The sequence below is a fragment of the Catharus ustulatus genome, chromosome 3 (genome assembly GCF_009819885.2).
Source record: "Catharus ustulatus isolate bCatUst1 chromosome 3, bCatUst1.pri.v2, whole genome shotgun sequence".
NCBI lineage: Eukaryota > Metazoa > Chordata > Aves > Passeriformes > Turdidae > Catharus > Catharus ustulatus.
The window spans coordinates 38,509,423-38,532,240 of NC_046223.1; the positions used below are offsets into that span (position 1 = coordinate 38,509,423).

Below are 22,818 nucleotides of genomic sequence, written 5' to 3' on the forward strand. Positions count from 1 at the left end.
CGCAGCTCCGACTCCTGCGATGGCCGAACACATTTCTCTTACGGGGCTGGCGGCCCTCCCGGAGAGGAAGAGCATTTTCAATTAACTACGGCGGGCTAGCGGTCAAAAGAAGTGAAAGCCGAGAAATGAAGGTTCTCATAAAACTCTTCAGCTTCATTTACAAAATTCACAAGCATTTTAAATATGATTTGTATTTTGTTGTTAGCTGGCTTGTATTTGTAGAGCCAGTCGATTTTTGGCTGAAATTTTGCTTGTGTATTTGGGAATGTATTTGCTCGAACATACACTCCATTTTGAAGTGTGCTATTTATAAGTATTATAGTAACACGCAGTAGTAACGAAGAGCAGCAGGACGGTGATCTGTCTGATATTTCTGCTGGGAATGGTTTAGTACAATTGTATTAAAACTGACCCCCTCTAAGATATTCAGAATGACAGCAACACTACCCAGGCTCAGGAAACACACTCAATCAACAAAATAAACATGAGCTATATAAAGACTTACTTTCTGTTACCATTGTCCTCTAATCACCTTTCTGTCCTAAGGCTTCCAGTGTTTATCAGCGACCTTAATTAAACTGTAAGAATTCCTGGGATAAGAGTTTTATCTTTGAGGATGTGCAGCACACTGTGGATCTGCTGCTTGTGGGACCAATGGATGCTCAACCTGTTCCAATTAACTACCCTAAGCAACAGGCTTGGTGACACCCAGAGAAGCAGAACACTTTGATATAACCACAAAACTGATGTGTCTGTTGGAATTTCCCCTTTAGCTTTTTGTGGTAGATCACATGCAAGTAGTTTATCGCTAAAAGGAGTATACTGTTACCCAAATGTGTTCTGTTCTTTTTATTCAAAAGAGGAACATGTTTTCGTGCCTTAGTGTCAGGTGTCTGCATCAAGCGCTCAATTTCACCAACTGAAGTAAATAAAAATAGCTGGGCATAATAAAAAGAGTGAGAAAATTACTTGTTTGGTTTTGGACATCTCTTCCGTGCTGTTGGTTTGATTACATCAGTTTTTAATTACATTACAAGTAAAAAGCCACAAACCCAAGAAACTCAGCAAAACATTTTTAAATTCCGTTTTCTATAATAGTTATGCGTCTAATATCTAAAAACTTTGCAAAATACTGAAATTTTTTTTCTGACTTTTTTGTCTTATATCCAAAGGAGGCCTGCAGGAGGTATTCTGCTGGTTTCTGGTCATAGATTTTATTGGCATTTGGAAGGTGAAAGAATCCAGATAATAAAAAACTGAAGAGAAAGTTCATTAAAGCGTCTTATCTGCACACCAGTAAGAAAACTGCTCATGAGAGAAATGGTAAAAAGCAAGCAAACAGCCTGTGTGTTGTGATGTTAAAAGACTTCCTAAGAGAAAAATTCCATTTGTTGGAGACTGACCAGTGCTCATTAGCATTTTCTAGCACCCTGTCATCTTACTGAGCATTGCCTTACAATTACAATTTATAATTGCAATTTATAAACTCATTTTCAACTAGATGTAATATCCTCTTTTAACCACATGCTTTACTAAAATAAATTTTTAAAGGGACTCAGCGTCCATAGTGGGATCCAGTTAAATTATTCCTAAAATCAGTACTGAAATCCAGGCCAAAGGGTGCAGGGCAAACTGAAAGTTTTCATGTCATTGGAAGAGGAAGCACTACATTTTATCTCAGGGATTAAAAAAGTCAGGCAAGGTCCTTACCTGCTTTGCAGAAGTTTTTGTAACATCCCTGCAACTGGTGCTCTAGACTCTCAGTGGATGACAGAGGTGCCAGTCAGTCTGTTCTGCTAGAAGTTCAGCTCCTAAACTTCTCTTTGGAATTCCAGGGCTCATAGTTGAACTTGCAATTAGCTGCTGCCTGGAGAGGTTTTAGCTAATTGGGTGCTGAGGGCAATGTTGAGATAATAAGGTGTCTCTGAATTCTCATTAGGCCCCAAATAAGAAAGGGGAGCAAATGACATTCAGAAAGAACAGAATAAGAGAAGTTAGGAGTAGCTTTGTATAAACAAGTAAACAGAAATCAAAATTGAAGTTAATTCAGGTTGGACCATTAGGTTAAGAAGCAGACCAGTAAAAGAGACAAATGTAATACCTTAATTATAATTTTTTAACTTCTTGTCTGAGTCAAGACTAGATCCAAGGACATGAGACAACCATCTAATGTGAATGGCTAGGCTGTGAGTAACAACAAAGACGGTTTCTGTGTTTCTGTAACAGAATTGGTGTTCTCATGAGGAGATGTGGGAGAAGATACTCCTCTGTCTCCAGAACTTGGCATTAATTTTTTCCCTGGAAAACAGGGCACAATATCTATCTTGTGCCTTCAGGTCCAGGCAAAGCAGCCTGTTCATGAAAAATTTTGGACTGAGCCAAGTAATCAAACCTTCCTTGTCTGTGTCGTCATGGAATTTGAGGATGGTTCAGCTGATAGCAGAGTCCTGGCTGGGAGCACAGAAAATGCATCCAAATAGGCAATTGCTTTCAGAGATTTTACATCTATAATTACAAGGTTGATAATTCTGAATTTAAGGCTTGTCTAGGCTGGCTTCTGTTTCAGCTCAATATTTACTTATAGCTGGGAAGTGGAATGGGCATGCAGCCTACATTGACTCTCTGAGTCCTGGGATTGGTATTAAGTAATCTGTTACAAAACAAACGCATCAGAGAAAGGGGGGGGGCAGTCTCCCTTTGCTTCCTCACTGGGGATTTATCAAACTAGAGCATTAACAAACTCTGGATAATAGTGAATAAAATCTGGCCTGCATGGCCTGTGGAGGTGGATTAAATTAAACCTAATGGTGATGGGTGTTTTTTTCAATTTTGAATGCTCTGGGTTTTTTTGTAATTGCCAGGTGTATTATTATTTATAGTGCACAAAGTACTTTGTAAGCAATATAGCCACCAGCCTGTACTCCATGTGCTGCACATCTTAAATCAGTCAAATACATAGCAGTAAAAATGACATTCAGGAGCAGGGGAAATAGCCAAAAGGAAGAAGTAAAAGGAAGAATGTCTACTTAAATTCTTGCTGTGATGCTCTTTAAATGCACTTATGCAGAACAGGCAAAGTGATTTCAGATCAGTTAGGGTGGATTGGTATTTTCCTGGCATTTCTTTTTTAATACGCTTTATGTTAGTTTTCCTGTATGTGTAGGCAATGCTATCTGGACCAAAAAGGAATCTGTGGCATGTGGAAGTTGCCCATCTTTCAGGTGAAGTGATAAAGTTTATGGTTTTGAACCTCAAGAGGTTAGGAGAGATGATCAAGCAGGATGCAGCACGTGAAAAAAGAGAATGCTAAATACAGTGTGACTGAATGGAAAAGCTCTGAGAGTGATTAGCTCAGGGGAGAAAGGTTGTCCTTTGCTGATATCCAAGAACTTCTCTGGCATCTTATTAAGATATGGAAAAGTACTTGTTTGGTTGGGGTTGTGGGTATTTTGGGGCTATTTGTTTGGTTTTGGACATTTTAAAGTTGTTTGGTTTTGTTTGTTTGTTTTCATTTGGAAATAAATAAGACATCAGAGCCATGAAATATGAAATCTGAAACTCGTGTGCAATTCAGTGCTTCAACCTCACACAACCCCTACTTGCTGGTTTGAGATTTTTTTGTTTTCACAGCATTTTATTTGAAGGGAAGCTTCCCTGAGCAGAGAGGGCATAAAACTTACTCTCAAGGCCTCTTCAGGAAGTTTAGTCTATAAACCTTTGGATGACCTGTGGGGGAAAAAAGTAGGCTGGTCAAACACAGTGTGCAGTATGAGTAGCTTGGTAAAGGCAACCTTGCAACTCTGACACACAAAGATTGCTTTCAGGCATGTGAGAAAAGGTGATTAAACAAGGAGGGAGGGGGGAAAAGAGAGAGACTTGCAGAGAAAATGCACTCTCCTGCTCCTTTCAAGGAAACTATGGTTAGAGAGTAGTGTGGCCACTGAGCTTTTGTCTCTGCTGCTCCAACCTCAGCTAGATTCCTCTGTTTTCTCAGGAATGTCACTGATACTTTCCTTCTTCAGCACTGCTCAAAATGCTTTTTGTATCTCTGGTGAGATGCATGTTGAAAGTAAAGTTTTCCACATGTGATGTGTTATTTACAGGGATATGTTTATTTTCCCTAGCAATAGAGTAATGAGAGAGGGTTTGAGACAGTTGTAACATTCGGATCATCAGCTATAAAAATCACAAGTAGCAGCTAAAATTGCTAGGTAGTGTGGTGACTTTTACAGCACTCTCCTGTTTCTGTATAATAGTCCAGAGCAGATGTAGCTGGATGTCCTCTCTGGTTTGCTTTCTCTCATCTGGAAAGTTGTCCATTTACTCCCCACACCTCAATGCAATATACCCTTATAGTAAAGAATGAGTGTCACATTTGGGGGTGCTGCTTGCATGTGTGCTCCAGACAGTCATTGAACACAACACAGGTGAAACAGAGGATTCGCTTACCCTGTGTTATTCAGATGGTTGTGTCAGGTTAACATCACGATCTCTCACTATGCCAGACCTTTGCCACTCTGTGTAGACTGATGTGTTACTGGCAAGGTGATCTTACAGTAATATCATTTTCATCTTGTAGTACTGTGTACAAACAAAGAATGCTGTACCTGTAAGAGTACATTTATACCTGTGCCTGTAAAAGCACCACCTGGGCTATACCTGCTGATGTTTGCACAACCGAGTGGTTCATACATATTCCTGTGCTGGTACACAGTAGCACTGCAAGTCTGTAAAGTGCATCCGGTGCTGTGAGCCAAATACCATAGAAGGAGGGGAGGGAAAAGATCACCAGAAGAATTTTGGGGAAAATCATCCTTGTTCACGGCTGGAGCCTGTGTTTTAGTCTGGGTAATTTGTACTTTTTAACGGGAAGGTATTAGTCTGAGCGGGCTGCACTGCCTGGCTCTTCCCTCTCAGCTCGGCCTGCAGCTCGGGCCTGGATCCCGCTCGGGCCCCGCCGCTGCCGGGGCTGCCCCGAGTCCTCCGGGCCGCCAGGGGCGCGCGGGGCGGCGCCGCCGGGGAGCCGAGGTACCGGCCGGGGGGCGGCGGGAGCACCGGGGGCGGCGGGGCAGCCGGGGGGCCCGCCCGGCTCCAGGAACGCGGCGGCCGCAGCGCCCGCCCCCGACCCGGAGGGGAGGGCCCGGGCTGGTGCCGGGGCCGCTGTGGCGGGGTGGCAGGCGCGGTGCTGCAGTGCCCCCGCCTGAGCGCCGAGCTCGGCGCGGGCACAGCGCTCAGCCGGCCCCGGGCTGGAGAGGGCACGGGCTGGTGCGAGCAGAAATCCTTATAAAGCCAAGGCCTTCCCAGCTGTGCTTCAGTCCGCGGGGCACGCAGAGAGGCTGGTTCGACAGTCCTATGTAGCTTAAGAGGTACCGCCTGCTTCCCAGGATGGACACCAGCATCCTCCCCTGCCGTCTGGGGGTGTTTCGTGTTACACGCTGCCTTAAGGAGTACCATGCTGGGAAGCCTTGTGAGCATGGAGATACAATGAATAGGTTATTGCTTAAGCAGCTCAAAATATTTTTCATACCGATCCATAGAAAGGAAAATATTTCTTTATACTACTTACAGTGGATAAACTCGTCGTGGGAAAAAAAAAAAAAAACCAAGCTGGAAATAAGAAGGTTTCAAATTCACGGGGCATTGCAGTCCCGGGGGTGACTTAAGGGAATAAGCAACATAATTTATTTTAAGCTGGAGTTTGATCGTTTTATGAAGTAGACTATGTGATAGTGAGTGAACAATAGCCGGGCTTGGACTATGACCCAGGAACTTGCTTCTAGGTGTATGTTAATTACTCATCACTCCGTCTTGGACTGGGGCTGTAGTTCATATGTTTTTTACCTCATGCTGCTTTTTCTTTACCCTAGGACATCGTGTCTCTCACACTGAATTACCAGCAAAGGATGGAGAACATCCTGGCTAGTTTGTGTGGGACCAGCCCAGAAGATCCACTCCCTGTGTGGGTTCATGGCAGCATTGGCCATTGCTTTAACCAGCTGACACTAAATGTGATTCCTCATGCGATCCTTGCAGTGGTCAGTGCCTGCTTCATTGGCACTCCGAGGTATGACAACTGACTTGTCTGGCTCTTGATTATTATGCAGGACTAGAGGTGGGTGGGAAGGCTGGAAATTGTATCTCACTATCATGTGCTGAATATGTAATTAGGGAAGGACATAATATTATAATGCTATTATATTTGTCAGCATCTGTCTTAATTCAGTGTACAGAAAGGAATCCAGAAAAAATAGAGGGGGTTATGGGCATAAAATCACAGAATGTAATTATAAACATTTTTAGTGAATAAGAACTGGGGAAACTGGGAGTATTCTGGGAGAGGATATAAATCCAAGGTGACACGGAAGATGTATATAAGGCAATAAGGAGTTCAGAGAAATGAAAAATTGTTTTTCTATTTACTCTCTTCTGAAATTTGTAAACATGACAACATTCACTGATACTGAAAGGCCATAAAGAATCCGGTGATAATGAAGTATTTTGATGGACAATGATAGACTTGACAAGCACAGCATCACTGAAACGACAGTGATAAAAATAATGTTTCTAGAAAAAAATATCCCACAGACAAGGAAATCAAGGATCAGAGATGTGACACAGAATTTTGTAATCCAAAATTCATGTTAAAGAGGTTAAATATACTTTTTTTTTGCTGTTAATCCTCAAGGATTGCAGTCTAATTTGACCACAAAGTATCATAGTTTGCAAATAAATGTCTGTAAAGAAATGCTTTTCTTTGGTAGCATCTAAATCTCTGAGTGGGCTATATTCACCTCCTGTAGTTTAGCAATGCCTACAGTCAGAAAAAGTTAGAGATCTAGGGAGGTTTATCTGGAAGGTTAAGTAGGAATTGATGTATAAATATGGGGAAGAGGAGAGGAAGAAAGGACAGTACTGACTGAGAGGCAGTGGAATTTCAACTGTAATTTATTTCACTGCTCTTTACTCCTCAAGGTCTGGCTCCCGTGTGCCTTGCAGGCCAAGCTGGGGGTGGAGAATCGCTACCTCCTTCATACTTGCTGGCCTATTCTTTGCTGATACCATCCCAGCCACCATTTCCCAGCAGGAGCTGGGCCCTATGTACCTGGAAGTGCTGGCCAATGGCACCGCTGCCCTGACATGGCTGGTGCATGGCTTCACTCTTATCATGCTCTGCAGGTCAATTCACGGCTTCACCAGGGGCCCTGCAGTCCTGGCTCTCCTCACTCTCTTACCCCTGCCCTCCTTCATCATCACACTGGTGTGGTACTGCCAGAGTGGGACAGCTTGGTCCCCTGCCCACCCCGGAGTCTCCTCCAGGTTTGCCATCCTCTGTCTGCAGCTGGCCTCTCTGCTTGCCTATGTGGTCAGCTACCTCTTCCCCACTGCTGGCAGGCAAGACTTCCTCTCCATCAATCGCTCCTGGCAACAAGACCAGGCCATCTCAGGGCCAGGGATCCCAGTGCCTGACCAGCAGAGGGTGGCAGAAGATGGTGAGAGTTGGCTCTCACGCTTCTTTTACACCTGGATGAACCCCCTTATGAAGCGTGGCTACCAGCAGAAGCTGAACCAGCCACAGGATGTCTATGTGCTTCCTCGCCAGCTCCAGGCTGCCAGGGTCTGTGGTCAGTTCTACTCCTGCTGGCAGAAGAAGGCATCTCTTCACCAAGCAGAGGAGGAGACAGGGTCTCTTACCAGTCCAATCATTGCTGGAGGTGATGGGAGTAGTGATGCTCCAGACAGCCCACAGCATGCCCAGGAAGCTGTGCGCCTCGTGTCAGTCCTGCATGCGGCCTTTGGACTTCGTTTCTACAGCCTTGGGCTTCTCAAGCTGGCTGGCAGCCTGCTGGATTTTTCAGGTCCTCTGCTGCTGAACTTGCTGGTGAACTTCATGGAGTCACGGCAGGAGCCCCTGAGCCACGGGGTTCTCTATGCCCTTGGGCTCTTTGCTGGCTCCTTCCTGGGTGCTCTCTTGAGGAACCAGTTCAGCTACGAGATGAACAAGGTGGCGCTGATGGTGCGGGCCGCCGTCATCTCCGCCATCTACCGCAAGGCTCTGCGTGTCAGCAGCACCAGCCTTGCCCGCTTCACTGTGGGGGAAATCGTCAACTTCATGAGCACGGACACCAGTAGGTTGGTCAACTTCTGCCACAGCTTCCACGAGCTGTGGAGCCTGCCTGTCCAGCTTGCCATTACCCTCTACCTCCTCCACCAACAAGTGGGGATAGCCTTTCTGGGAGGCATGGCCCTGGCACTGCTGCTCGTGCCCATCAACAAGATCATAGCTAACCGCATCATGGCGAACAACAAGAAGATGCTGGAACATAAGGACGCACGAGTCAAGGTGAGGGGCAGTGGTATCTCTCTGGGTTTGTATTTTTCCTTGTTTGTCCTAGAACGCTGGCTTCTTCGCCACTGGTCGTGATCCAAGGCAGATTAATTGAATTGCAGCTGTTGAGAAAAATGCCGAAAGTGGGACACAGACACACACACACGCACACACACACTTTGGTCAAAAGTGTTTCAGGGTGATGTAGTTTCACCACCACCCATAAGACTGTGAACCTTTAATGCTTGTCTCACCCTCTGGGCTAGTTTAGGTTCCCTTGCAAGTTTCTTTTCTGTGTGTAGTAGTTAAGGTAAGATTCCCAATGGCTTCCTCTGGATATGCATCTATCCTATTGCTCCAGTGATGGCATCAATGCTAAAGTCTGGATCATAAAAGACAATGATCATAGATGTAATTTTATATGGCTACAGGCTTGGCACTCTCAGTCACTTTTCCACTGCGTTTCCCATATTTGCCGTGCCATTTCTTCTCACCATGTCAGACATTTGATTCCCACCTTTTGGCATTGTATCTCTAATTTGAGAGGACAGCATTTTCACTCATGCTTTGGAAGCATGAAGCATAGGTCAACTTCCTGTCACAACTGTTGGCAGCTTTAAAAATACTAATTTTCCCAAGAGAAAGTGCATCTACCAGAGTTGTATCTGATTATGCTGAACTTTCTCCAACTGTTGTAAGACTGGTTTGCTGAATAAAGTCTCTCTTGTTAGTTTTCTTTAATGTTAGGCAGAGGCACAGTCAGCTGTCTCTACATATGTTGACCTGAGAGCAGAAATGAGGGAACTGCATCCTGCAGGGACACCAGAGTTCTGGAAATGAACCTGATAGGCTCTGGATACAGACTAGCTGTGGCAGGGCAGGGCCAGGCCTGAGAGGTGTTATCTCAAGGCACTGTCAGGTCAACACAAGTAAATAGTGTCCAGGCTGGAGCTAGCAATTCCACACATCCCCTCCCAGCAGGAGGCAGCTGCACACCCAGGCACAGCCCAGGCACTGTTTGCTTGATGTTCTTTCCCTCGTGTCCTGCAGCTAATGACAGAGTTCCTATGTGGCATCCGTGTGGTGAAGTTTTATGCCTGGGAGAAGCACTTCAGCGCCAGGATAAATGCCTGCCGGGCTAAAGAGCTGCAGAAGGTGCGGGCCATCAGTTACCTGGATGCTTTGTGCGTGTACACGTGGGCAGCAGTGCCTGTTATTGTCTCTATTGCCATCTTTGTCACCTATGTCCTGTTGGGCCACCAGCTCACTGCCACCAAGGTGAGTAGGCAGCAGGGAGAGCTCCAAACGTGCCCTGTGCAGAGCACAGTCTGCAGTGGAACTGCAGTCCTGAGGCATCCTCTCTGGGAAATAAACCCAGCCCATGTCTCTCCACAGCTCTTCAGGCTCTCACTGGTGAAGCTGTTTGGAGGATACAAGGGAGGTACTGGCTCCTACTCATGGCTGTTTGCTTACCCATGCAGGTGTTCACAGCATTGGCCCTTGTTGGGATGCTTATTCTACCCCTCAACAGCTTCCCATGGGTGTTGAATGCGATCTTGGAGGCCAAAGTTTCTCTGGATCGAATCCAGCAATTCTTTGAACTCATGGACCAGGACCTGGAAGCTTATTATGCCCTAGGTAAGGGTAAAGGAATCTGCCAGGCCTGAGAATCTGGTCAGCAGATGTTCAGAGCAGAGAGCTGAGGTGCAAGGCCTGGGGACAGTACTGGAGGGCAGCTGGGTGTCACCCTGTTATTCAAGATGTTCAGTTGGGTGGAGACAGAGTGGATACACTTCTCTTACTTTCTGTGGAAAGCAGGATACAAGGCTATAACATTCCACTTTACCAACCATAAGCCACTGCTTGTCTCCACAGAGCCATTAGTGTCCCAGTAGAACAAGCAGCTCTATCCTTTGACCAGAGCTCTTCTGACACTGAAGCCATCAAGAAACTTGGCTTCACCTGGCAGAAAGGCTTGAGTGGCTGTCCTTTTCCTGAGCCATATTAGCTCCCTTTCCTTCTTTCATTGCCTTTGGCCAGCTCCCTGCCTTTCTTTTACCTTCAGCAATAATAAAACCAGGTTATATCCTTACAGTGTCTCCCTGACAGCCATGTCTGGTGTGAGCTGGAGACAGGAGGGTTGGAAGAAGGGATATATAAGTTTAAGGGCAAGTCAGTACGCAAGAGACTCATTCTGTGGTTAGGTCAAGAGCATCATGAAGTGCCCATCCATGGTCTCTGCATCTGGAAACAAAGCTTATGGTATTTGTGATGCCTGGGGCCTTTAATTTTCTGGTCTTTCCATAGCAATGCTTTGCTGTTCTGCTTTTCGCTTGTAGATAGCCCTTCAGATACTGCTACTGCCATGGAGATGCAATGTGCAGCCTTTTCCTGGGTGCCAGTTGAGGAGGAAAGGACCAGGCAGCTCTCATCCAAAGGGTCTCTGCAATTGCACATTGAGAACCTGTCAGTGAGAAAGGTGAGCAAGGACATGGAAGGTAACACAAAAAATGGCACTAGAGAAAAAATACTGGAAACTAGAAATAATGGAGCAGAGCTGGCATGTTCTCCTCAGTTTAGCAGCTGTGCATCAAAATCTTCTCTTAGTCAAGAGGCACAGGACACATATTACATCTCAGAGCTGAAAAGTGCTAGACAGCATCCACGGCTTACTGACAGGAGATGAACTAGTTCTCTCTGATTTCTGCTATTGCTGCAGGAGACAATGGGACAGGGAATAGAGCAGGGCTCTGGAGTTAACACTCCTTGCAAATCTGTGTCCTGTCATATCAGGAGTCTGCTTTACCTGACAACTGTACCCAGCTGCACTGCTGGACGTGTGAGATGGTCCTAGCAGCCAGCTTCCTTACAGGCTACGTGTGGCTCAGGAAATCTGGACAAGCTACCCTGTATTAGCACATCAGATTTCTTCTTTTTATTTCTCTTTGCAGGGAATGCTCCTGGGGGTTGTTGGGAAGGTTGGCTCTGGCAAAAGCTCTCTGCTTGCAGCCATCACTGGAGAGCTCATTAAGTAAGTAATCTAAAGACTTTTCCTTGCCTGGTCCCTCCATGCCACAGCATAGGGGAACAGTCCAGTACAACTTGTAGGTGATTTTGATCTGCTAGAAGTTTTTCTTTGCTACTCTTTATACCCACTTCTGTTATGCTTGCAGACAAGGAGGACGAGTGTGTGTTTGTGATCTGGAGCAAGGATTTGGTCTGGCCACACAGGAGCCTTGGATACAGTTTACCACTGTCCGTGAAAACATCCTTTTTGGGCGAGAATATGATGCCAGGCTGTATGAGGAGGTGCTGGAGGCCTGTGCCCTCTCTGAGGACCTAAAAGTGAGTGCCTAGACTGTAAACCTGCCTGGGCCTTCTTGTTGGGCTTTTACATCCATCCTCAGCCTCATTGGGATCAGTCTTTATTCTGTCCCATCACACAGTATTGTTCTGATCACCAAGCCCACACCATTCCTTTAAGGTGTGAAGTCACTCTTGTAGCACTTTGGTGGTTTCTTCTGCTGCTGAACCAAAAGTTCTTTCCTGAGGAAAGGAGTTGTTCTTGTAGAGCTGATGGCTGTTGGGTTTTTCAGGCAGAATCTATCAGCAGCTGATGTTTTTTTGGAAGGGGGAGATCAGAAGCAACTTCTTTAGGATTTGTAAAGGCTAAGTCAGTGCTCCTGACATACATTTTAAATTTGACGTTTATGACTGTATTAGCCAGTAAACCTGGCTGTATATATGGTAGAAAGCTAGCCTTCTCCCAGTTTATAAGCTGATGCCTGATTTTCTGAAGTGACAAGCTTTAGCAGCTCCTGTTTGTTTTGGCTGGAGCTACGAATACTCTGTAAAGGCAAGATTTTTATTTGAGATTTAGTAGAATACACCTATGCTACCAAACTGAGAGGAGACTTATTTCCAGGTACTGAAATTTGGTAGTTTTTATTGCCACACTGTTTGGAAGGACCCTGACATAATTTTGATGTAGGCACAGCTCTTATTCTCACAGAAAATTACTGTGTGCAATTGCCTTGGACCAGAAGTTGCTGTCAATGGGTAGTTCAGATGTTACCACCCTATTCTGGAGTATAAAAGATTTTCATTGCATGAATAAAGCTTGCCAGTTGTCTGTAGAACCTATGTATAGACTGTTGCATTGTTTAATTGTTGGTAAGATGTCAGCATTATAAATTGCTGCCAGAGACTGGAGGGGAACCCCTGCGTCCTGGTTTTGAGTCTCCAGAAGTTTCCTGTCCCTTTCTAATTTTCTTGAATATTTCAGATTTTACCAGCAGGGGACCAGACAGAAGTGGGTGAAAATGGTGTGACACTCAGTGGGGGACAGAAGGCTAGAATAGCCCTTGCCAGAGCCATTTACCAGGTAAATAACAAAGGAGTTACTGTGTGGCAGATCATGCCAAGTCAAATATAAAGAGGCTGGAAGCACTCAGCTGTACAGTGAGCTCTGGCAGCATGTCTTTAAAGCACATTGTTCTAGCCTAAAGGTGATGCCACATGGAGACACTTGAACTTTTCTCTACAGCACTGCCTGCTCCAGCAAGGCCAGCAGCTGTATGCTTTTTTCTTTTGTCCCCCTCCCAGGAGAAAGAACTTTACCTCCTTGATGATCCCCTGGCTGCTGTTGATGCAGACGTAGCCAACCATATTATGCGGAAATGCATTTTTGGAGCTCTCAGACATAAGACCAGGGTCCTTTGCACTCACAGGACAGAGTTTTTGGAGAAGGCTGATGCCTTGTTGCTGATGGACAATGGCAGAATAGTTAAGACAGGTATACTGTCTGTTTTCTTAGGCATTCATTTGTGCCTTTGTCTTGGAATGGCTTGAGGGAATTAGATTAACTAGTGGGGAACCCAATGATAAAAGAGGACACTAAGAACACTGCATATGGGCAAAGATGGGGGGGAAGAGAATGTGCAGATATGCAGATAAAACAGGACAGCCCTAGATGTGGGGAGCTGATGAGGCAGAAGGATATAGCAGGTTGAATGGAGTGGAGCCTTCAAGGGTACAGTTGCTGCATAACGTAGGGAATGTTATGAGAGAACAAAACTGGGTCATTTCAGAGCAAGAGGCAGTGGGAAGGTGTCACTTGTTCCTCACAGGTGCTGAAGAATTTGCATGTCTCTCTTTGCAGGCACACCAGCTGATATCCTGCCGCTTGTTGAAGCCTTCCCCAAATTCAAGGATACAGACAAGGGGCATAAGGATCAAGGTCTGTTCCTGATGAACTTAAGGATAGCTGGGGCAGTGCACCTGATCTTCCAGACAGAACCTGTGCCTGATGGCTGCTGGTGTTAGAACAGAAGTCCCACCATCTTGTTTTGCCATGGCAATGCTGATATGTGGGTGGGGTATACACAGAATAACAGAAGGCCCACATATCATTGGGTATTGGTCTGGAGTAGTATTTGAACCTGTTTTTCCACTTGTAGTCCAGATTTGGATGAAGAAATGCAAGGGTTGGTGCACTTGTCTTGAAAGTGGGGAAAAAAAGTTAGGTATAGCTGCAGGAAGAATTTAACACTGCACTAACCTTTGCTTTTACTCCCACAGCCCCTAACGAACAGGGACAGGAAGAGGCCATAAAGACAGAGGCAGAAGAACCAACTCAAAACAATAATCTCATCCACAAGGAGGAAGAGAAAAAAGAAGGAGCAGTGGCTTTTGAGGTGTACAAGGCCTATTGGATGGCAATGGGCAGCTGCTTGGCAATGTCAATCCTCTTCTCACTATTCCTGATGCAAGGTGAGGCAGTGACCCAGCACATCTCCTCCAGAGACATTCCTCTCCTCTTGTCTCATTCCCGGGTTGCATGTAGTCCAGAAGAATAGACACCAGGGCTTTAAATGCTCTCCCTGTAGCAGGAAGACCACTTTTCTTTTCCCCAAATTAAAGTAGCTCAAAGAGCTACTTTAGTAGGGAGGAGGTACATGTGGGAACTGTACTCGCTGCTGCATTTGCATTACTGTACCTCTGTAGCAGTGCTCTGTTGCTGCTGCAGCTCAAGGCTGTTCCCTTGCTGCTGCTCTACTACTAACAGGGGGAAGACTATACTGCAAGACTATGCTAAAGTTGTCCAGCAGCTTCCCCTTCAGCTTGTCTGCTTCATATTTGCTGATTCAAAAGTAGAATTTCTCTTTATGTTATCTGTCTTTCTCTGTAGCATCCAGAAATATCTCAGATTGGTGGCTGTCATACTGGATCTCCAGCATATCCCAGACAGCAAATACCTCTGTGATGGCCTGCTCAGCTTCCCTGCCTTCCCCAGAGCTGCTTCTCTTCTCCACTGCTGGGCTTGTGTAAGTGAATATGGTCCGGAGGTGCCAAAGGAAGCTGGAAATGTCCGTAAGTGTATTTCCTGTGAAGATCTTGGAGAGCAGGGATAGATAAATCGACTATGTGACTGCTTTGACAAAGATAATCAAAACCTCTGACCTGATGGCATGCCCAAAAGATTTCTGTCTGGGGCTGATGGAAGACCCCCTAGCTGCATAGTAATCAGAGTATTTGTCCCAGCATGCCAAAGGGATGTAACAGGAGTATCAAGCTAAAGTATCCTGATTTCTCCTGAGGTATGCTCTTGGGTTCTCATGCCCTGTCTGTGAGTTTACTGTCAGTAGGATGTTGGGAGATTCATAATCTTCTTCCTTTTTTCCAGTTCCCCCATTCAAGATCTGGACAAGACCCCAGCCTCTCCCAATGGCTCAGAGGATGTGAATTTCTACCTGATAGTTTATGGAAGTATTGCAGGGGCCAACTCTCTCTTCACCATTATTCGGGCATTCCTTTTTGCTTTTGGCACTGTCCGTGCTGCTACTGTCATTCACGAGCGACTGCTCCAAAGGATTCTAAAGGTAATGGGCACAAAGTCCAGAGCAGGCTGAGGCTCCTGCAACCTGACATTCTTCCCATAGCTGGGAGTAAGGGTGTGGGAGATTGATTAAGGTTTCTGTTGGTATTGGCTGGTAGGACTGTATTCAAGAACGGCTGCACTGTAGCCAGCACAGGGGGCCAATGAGCTTGAGTTCAAACTTGGTTCTGTTCATTCCATTGAAGGATGATTTATGGCTCCCACCTGCATCTATTCACTCATTAGGCTTAGATATATAGCCAGGATGAGGCCAGTCAAGTCAAAGTTGCTTTTACAGGATGGTGAGTTCAGGTTTAGATGAGATTGGAAGGAGTCATTAAGTGAGATCTAGGGCTGATGTTGGCACATGTCAGTTAACTTTCTTCATGATTTTGGCTTCCTTGGGTCCTCAGGCAAGAGTTAGGATTAGGAGATTAGAAGTTTGGATTGGAGGCTAGGTTTGCCTCGCTACTATTGGGCCATCATGGTGACTACTTTCTCAGTCATTCAATACAGAAGGAGTGCTTCTTTTTACCATGCAAACAACGTGAGTTGTTTGGCTGATGGTGGATGCTGGCTTTGGAGGCTGAGGTAAGGAAGTGGGTTGTGGTGGCCACTGCCTTGTGGCTTTATCTGCTCCCCTTGGTGCTGCTCTCCTGCACACTGTTCTGTGGTTGGATCTCACCACAGCTGACTGGCTCTTACTGTCTGGTTCCCTTATTGCCAGGCTACAGTCAGCTTCTTTGACACCACGCCAACAGGCCGGATCCTGAACCGCTTCTCCTCAGACCTGTACTGTGTGGATGACAACCTGCCGTTTTTCCTCAACATCTTCCTAGCCAATATCTACGGGCTCTTGGGCATGCTGGTGATAATGACCTATGGCCTCCCTTGGATTGGTCTGGTCTTGCTCCCTCTGGCTGTAGTCTACTTCCTCATTCAGCACTATTACCGGTTCACATCCCGGGAGCTGAAGCGCCTCTACAGTGTCACCCTGTCTCCCATTTACACCCACTTCTCAGAGACCCTCTCAGGACTGAGCACTATCAGAGCCATGCGGGCATCAAAGAGGTGAGCAGACAGAGCTTTGGCATTATAGGCCAAGGCCTTCCTCTTGTGGGGCTAGTTATAAAGTGGTTGCAATGCCCTTGGTCTGGGGCAGCAGGGGTGGAATTTGAGTAGTGCAAACCTCTGTTGTGTGCCTGACAGGTTTGAGTTGGAGAATCAGCTGCGTCTGGAGCAGAACCAGCGCTGCCTCTTTGCCAGCAACACAGTGATGGAGTGGCTGGACATCCGCTTGCAGATGATTGGGGTTGCTGTGGTTACTGCTATTGCAGGGATTGCCATCATCCAGCACCAGAAGCAGCTGGCAAATCCAGGTAAACTGCCAGGGATTGATCTGTGTCCACTTGTAGCCTGTGCCCAAGGGCTTTCTCCTCTGCCAGCCAAGAGCTACACATTTTCCTACACTAGGGTAAGATCCAGAGCTCCTGCTTCCTGTCCCTAGCAAGTCACCCACAGTGTAGTGCTTCAGCTGCTGTCTCTGCTCCTATGTATCCCCAACCTCAAGTGTGACCCCAGACTCCAGAGTCCTGACTTTTCCTTTGTTTTTTTTGTCTGCCCACTAAGATGCCAGCTTCTTCCCTGCCAGTGACATTCTTACTTATGCTTTTGTCCTCACAGGACTTGTGGGCCTGTCACTCTCATATGCCCTGTCTGTCACAAACCTGCTCTCAGGCCTCATTGCCAGTTTCACTCAGACAGAGATCATGATGGTGAGTGTGGAGCGGACACAGGAGTACACCACAGACATCCCCATGGAGCCCCAGGATAAACTGGTCCAGGTAAAAGCTCAAATGTATTCTCAGGTACTGGTCTGTCTTCTGGCTCTTTGCCCTGCCCTTGCCCCCTGGGGAGATCACAAGGTTCGAGTGAATGGGTGGAGGACCCTTGATCAAAAAACGGATCAAAAAACCAGAAACCACCTTGATCACTCATCTTTTACCAGTATATCTCCAGGGGAGGATGAATCTCTGGCAAGAACTGGTGAAGGCTGGAGTGATAGGAGGGAGTAGGGAAGCAGAATGAGTGCTGGATACAAGCTGTGATGGAAGAACAAGCCTAGGGGTCGGCTGGAGGTGGGACTGGGCTGTATGTTTTTTCTGCTCAGAAGCCAAGCTGCCATCTAAAGGGAGGGATGGGGCCTGGACTGTGGGGAGGAGATGCTGAAGATAACAATCAGTCATTATGTGTATCCCTCTTAGGTTTCTGCTGACTGGCCAAGTAAGGGGCTTGTGGAGTTCCAGCAAGTGGTCCTGGCATACAGAGCAGGCTTGCAAAATGCACTTGATGGTGTGAGCTTCACTGTTTACCCTGGAGAGAAGCTGGGGATTGTGGGTCGCACAGGATCTGGGAAATCCACCCTTTTCTTGGCCCTTTTCCGTATGGTGGAGATGAAATCAGGCCGAATTCTCCTGGATGGTGTTGACAGCCAGCTGGTGGGCTTGGAGGAGCTGAGGTATGGCTGAGCAGAGTGAAGGGTAGCTGATGGTGGCTGAGAGCTGTCAGTGGCTGGATGCTGGAGTAAAGAGTGGGGAGCAAAGGACTCACTGTTGTGGCACCTTCTTTTCTGATTGTGACAGGTTTCTATGAGTCTCTCCGTTGTTTCTCGACAGTTGCGCTAAGGAAACCAGGCTGAATATGTGACCCATGTCACTGTGCCTCTAAGATTTGTAGCAAACTAAGACACCCTATGAAAAAAGAAATAGCAGATCTTCACTTTTCTGCAGAACCCATCCCACGAGCCCTCAGCTTTCGTTTGCTTGCAGATCAAGGTTGGCCATTATCCCGCAGGATCCGTTTTTGTTCAGTGGCTCAATCAGAGAAAACCTGGACCCCCAGGGAAAACGGACAGATGCTGAGCTGCGTGAGGTGCTGGAGCAGTGCCACCTGTGGGATGCTGTTACTCAGATGGGTGAGCTGGAAACCAGTGAGAAGCAGCTGATGAGTGCAGGTTCTGTGAGAGGAGAGAAGACCTTAGCTCAGGCAGGGAGCTGAGGTAGATGCAGTAGGGTTTGGCAAGAGCACGCTAGAATCAGTGTGGGAACAGGTCAGTAGGACTCAGTGGCATTCCCTGACATTTAGAGGCAAATGAACTGACAGGAAATGCATTGGATGGCAGAATTTTGCTGGTGAGACCAGGCCTCAGTGGGTGTTAGAGGAGTAGCTGAGAGATAAGCCAGGCCTTAGTTCCAAGGGAACTGTGCCAGATGTTGCTTGTGCCTAAAAGTGTAAAGGCTCCAGTTCCTAAGGCCTGGGCCTGAGCAGAATTGGGATTTTGTGTGCTGCTGGGGAAAACCTTGGGCTAGTGGAGCTATTTGGGGCCCAGTGCAGATGATGCAGGTGACTGCTGATCTTGATTCCTGCAGGTGGACTGGACAGTGAGCTGGGAGAGAGAGGAAAGAGTCTCTCTGTGGGACAGAGGCAGCTGGTGTGTCTGGCCAGAGCCCTCCTGACGCAGGCCAAGGTGAGTGCACTGCCTCCATCGGAGCTGCTGGTGGCTGTCTGGGGCAGCAAAGGAGAGTGTTACAGATTGGAGGAGTAATGGGAACAGATATCCTGTGCTAACTTCTCAGGCTGTCTCTAGGCAGGGAGTGGGGTCTCTGCTGTGGTGCTTGGGAGCTCCCTTCCTTCATCTCTGTCCCTGGCAGGTGCTGTGCATCGATGAGGCCACTGCCAGTGTGGATCAGAAGACAGACCAGCTGCTGCAGCAGACCATCCGCCAGCGCTTCGCTGACAAAACTGTTTTGACAATTGCTCACAGGTATGGAAGAACTTCTGTACCTAAAGTCATCCTGCCACTCACAGGGAGAGGTGGCTGCACATGCCATGCCTTGGCCTCAAGCTGAGCACAGAGGTCTCTGTGATAAGGTTTTTCAAGTGCCAAAGCTGGACCTTGCCTTTTGCCTTTTCTGCTGGGTGCTGGGAACAACTGGATGTGAAAAGGGAAAATGTACCCAGAAGTTGTGTCAGCAAAGGGCAAAATGCCACATGATATCATAGATTTCTCTCCCTGGGCACTGCCCGCTGGGATCGGTAGGGCAGGTCGTTCCTTGTGGTTCTCCCAAATTAGGGCAAGGAGTAATGGAGAACTATGCTATGGAAAGGGTAAATGTGTAGGAGCAGGTGTCCCTGGCTCAGTAGAGGGCAGTGCAGGACAGCCAGCAGCAAAGGGCTGCGGCCAGCTCCTGGATAGTTCTGTTTTCCAAAATCCTGAGTTTTAGTTCCAGCCTGCACATTATGCCAGCAAGATAGACACTGCCCAGGCAGGACAGGACAACAGTGATTGCCCCACATCTGAGAGATTAAAAGTGGAATCTGTGGATGGTTGCAGCCAGAGGGAGGAGGGCAAAACATGAATACTGCAGAGAAGGGATGGATGAGCTTTAGGTGGTGTTCTCTGCTCTTATTTTTGCCAAGTGGTGAAACATTTGGAGGAGGGTTATGCAATTGTATGGAGGGTGTTTTCAAAGCACAGAGGTTACCACCAAAATAAAAATCAAATGAGCAGGTGGCAGGGGCTGGTGTCCTGCTGCACAGGAGTGGGAGTGATGGATGACAGGCAGGGTGGGCTGGGCCTGGCAAGTGAATCAAGTGGGTCTTGTTAAATACATTGTGTGGGAGGGAGGCAGGAGGGGTGTGAAGGGAATGTGGTTCCTACATTAGGGATGTTAGGCATAAATAGAGTAAAAGTAGAAGGGCACTGTGGGCTGAGATGTGTGTTTGGGTTGGGTGTGGGAGGCCACCTTTGATGGGGGAGTAATTAAAGAGGAGAAGCGGCAGAGGAAGGTGTGGTAAAAGGCAAAGCAGCAAGACTGAGTTGAAGATGGCCCCAGCCACTTTTCCACTGGGATGAAGAGCAATGGGGGAGAGCAGTAAGGAGAGAAAGGTGTCAATGTGGTTGTTTTGTATCCATGTTTTTTTCCATGCCATTCAGCTTTGGGTGAAATCCAGGATGAGAAGTGATTTGTCTCTTGCCCCTCCAAGTCATTTCCAGTGCTGCAGCCTGCACTCTCTTGGAGATGAATGTGTAACCAGAGTCTTGAACTCCATGATGCGTTTTACCTGCTCAAATCCTGTGCAGTGTCTTCCTTGTGGCTTGCAGCTTCATAGGACTATAGTTTCACACTGAACAGTGCACGACTGCAAAAACATTCCTGCTGTCCTGTCGTCCCTATCCAGAGCCAGACGCTGCTGCTCTGCTAGCAGTCTGAGCAGACCCTGGGCACATGTATGTGCAGTGGGTCCTGTGGTTGGCTGTCTGGCAACTACAGATCCTGTGGTGGTGGTAGCATAAGAAAAGATGCCAGACTGCAGGGGAATAATAGCTGATGCACAATTTCTGCTGCCCTTGGGAGGTGGCAGATGAGGAAATGTTGGGGCAAATAAAACAACTCAGTAACTCCTGTGGGGATGGAGACATGTTGTGCAACCCCAGAATCAGGCATGCCCTGAGCTTCCCCACCACAGAACTTCCCTCTGCACTCCTGGTGCCCTGCCATGCCCAGCAACTGGAAGGCATCACCATCACAATGCTCTCCTAAGAGGTGTTGCATTTCAGCAGTGAGCAGAGGCTCTCTGGGCAGCTGCACTGCACTGTGACCTGGAGTGCAGAGGGGGATCCTCCACAGCTCGTAATGCTGGGCATGTCTTGGGCACCCCTAACGGCAGGGGAAGCGGCATCCAGAGCTTCTCCTCACATCCACCAATGTGTGTCCTGGCATTTGTTGTCCACAGGCTGAACACCATCCTGGACTCAGACCGTGTGCTGGTGATGCAAGCTGGGAGAGTGGCAGAGCTGGATTCACCCGCTTCCCTAAGCCAGAAAGATGGCTCCTTGTTCCAGCACCTCCTGCACAGCAGGCAGCAGTGACCTCCCTCCTGGGCTCAGCCCAGGCAGCCTTTCCAGCTGGGTGCCTGGCTTTCCTCTCACCTCAGACACCAGCCCTGTCCCTGCAGGGCCAGGAGCTGCTGAGGTGAGGGAGGGGCTTATTCCCGCCTGCAAGCAGCCATTGTGTGTCCTCAGGGATGGGAGTGTGGCACTGTGGCCTCTCCTTTAATGGGGAAGATTCGACCTGCTGTTTGGAGTTATGCAAACTCTAAACAAGCTCTATGCAAGCCTGGTTGGTGGGATCCTGCTCCCCGCCAAAGTTTCCCTTTGAGATTACAGAGGGATTTTCTACTCACTGAAGAATCAGTAACTCCTCATTTGAGACTTGAGTCTCACAGATGTAATGTAAAATAAAGTGGAAATATCCTCTTGAAGCTGTTAATTCAGGTTATTTCCCCTTTTCCTCACCAGACACCTATTTCCTTATGAGATACAAGAATGGTGCCCTCTCTGCACAAAGACAACCCTACCTACTCCCTACTGTACTCAGAAGGCTTTTTCAAGCTCAGAAGGTTGCACCCAGGGACCTTGCTGCTTTTCCTCTGGTTTTCAGTGGAGAAGGCCTTCCCTTGAAGGAGCTACAATGCAATTACATTAAAGGCCTCTAAGGCTAGTTTATTTTAATACCACTCCTTCAAGAAAAATTCTCTATCCCTCCTGCCCTGCTCCCAGCTGCAAAAACCCACAGCTGCTTTCAGTTTTAGGATCTTGCTCTTGCCCTAGGCACCTGGGACTCCTTCTTTCCAACACTCTTGAGGCAATGTCAGCTATGCTGCCCAGGGGTAGGAGCCATCCCCATCCCTGCAGACAGAGAATAATGCAGGACAACTCCTATGCCACAATCTGGGTTTGCATTCTTGAGGGAAGTGATGGAGATACCAGCAAGTTGCTGAGCAACCTGATCTACTTGGATCTGCTGAGAGCAGCAGGTTGGTGTTCAGAGGTCCCTTGCAACCTAAATTGTTTTTTGATTCTCTGATACACTGTTTCTGGGCTTGTAGTTGTTTTATTTGACAAAGGTACATCATCCATCCATGTATTAAAAAAATAATCTTTTAGAGGAAGCTCCAGTCCCCTCTCCAAGGTCTCACTCCTGCCTGAGCAGTCTCTGCTTGGCTCACCTCACACCACCTTGAACCCAGCTCTGCAACCCCCCCAAGCCAGTAGTAAGGTTTGGGTTGTGGGGAGTTTTACCCCACTGCTTAGCTGCCTATGCCCACGAGGAGGCACAGAAATCCCTGGTCCTGGCAGAGGGCCACTGATTGCTGCACATCAGACCAGCACAGGCAGGAGCAGACCTCATACACAGCCTAAGTGACCTGACCATCTACTGCCTCTTAGCCATGCTTTCTTTAGCAATGGTGGAGAAGGCAGCTCTGTGTCTGCTTCCTATGTTCATCCCAGGCTCAGTAGCCTGTCCTCGCATCCACTGTGGGAAATTTAGCCTTTGTTCTATTGAGAAAAGCTGCAATGACTGACTTGAGGTTAGAGCCAGCTGCCTGCCTCAGAGTGAATGGGAGAGGAAAGGAGGACCTGGATCCTGTATTGCTCCTGAAACAGCCGCAACACAGCCTTGTCCATCTCCAGCTTCACCTATGAGGACATATGAGAAGGACCAGCTCAGGCCCAGAGGACCCCAGAAGAGAGCAAATAGTGAGGCAGAAA

The 22,818-nt window shown here is 47.4% G+C and overlaps 1 protein-coding gene across 7 annotated transcripts; it reads left to right on the forward strand.

Annotated features, from left to right (window-relative positions):
- The first annotated feature begins 5,196 nt into the window (after positions 1-5,196).
- On the forward strand, positions 5,197-21,527 carry ABCC10 (ATP binding cassette subfamily C member 10). Of its 7 annotated transcripts, none has more exons than XM_033055565.1 (22): positions 5,199-5,782; positions 5,868-6,064; positions 6,973-8,341; positions 9,377-9,604; positions 9,808-9,964; positions 10,666-10,805; positions 11,278-11,357; positions 11,500-11,671; positions 12,612-12,710; positions 12,932-13,121; positions 13,488-13,565; positions 13,907-14,098; positions 14,517-14,652; positions 15,012-15,207; positions 15,931-16,274; positions 16,413-16,582; positions 16,887-17,047; positions 17,468-17,721; positions 18,032-18,177; positions 18,632-18,729; positions 18,914-19,026; positions 21,000-21,527. In XM_033055565.1, exons 2-22 carry the CDS (start codon positions 5,904-5,906, stop codon positions 21,133-21,135), a joined length of 4,620 nt encoding a protein of 1,539 aa, XP_032911456.1. In that variant the 5' UTR covers positions 5,199-5,782; positions 5,868-5,903; the 3' UTR covers positions 21,136-21,527. The 7 variants fall into 7 exon arrangements, with proteins under 7 accessions (XP_032911460.1, XP_032911456.1, XP_032911454.1 ...); XM_033055563.1 differs by having other exon boundaries at positions 5,199-5,492; XM_033055562.1 differs by having other exon boundaries at positions 5,199-5,467.
- The last annotated feature ends 1,291 nt before the right edge of the window (positions 21,528-22,818 follow it).

Coding starts and splice junctions, on each gene's coding strand:
- ABCC10 (XM_033055562.1), top strand. Junction 9,965..10,665: donor GGAAGCTTATTATGCCCTAG/GTAAGGGTAAAG, acceptor TTTCGCTTGTAG/ATAGCCCTTCAGATACTGCT. Junction 16,275..16,412: donor GCCATGCGGGCATCAAAGAG/GTGAGCAGACAG, acceptor TGTGCCTGACAG/GTTTGAGTTGGAGAATCAGC.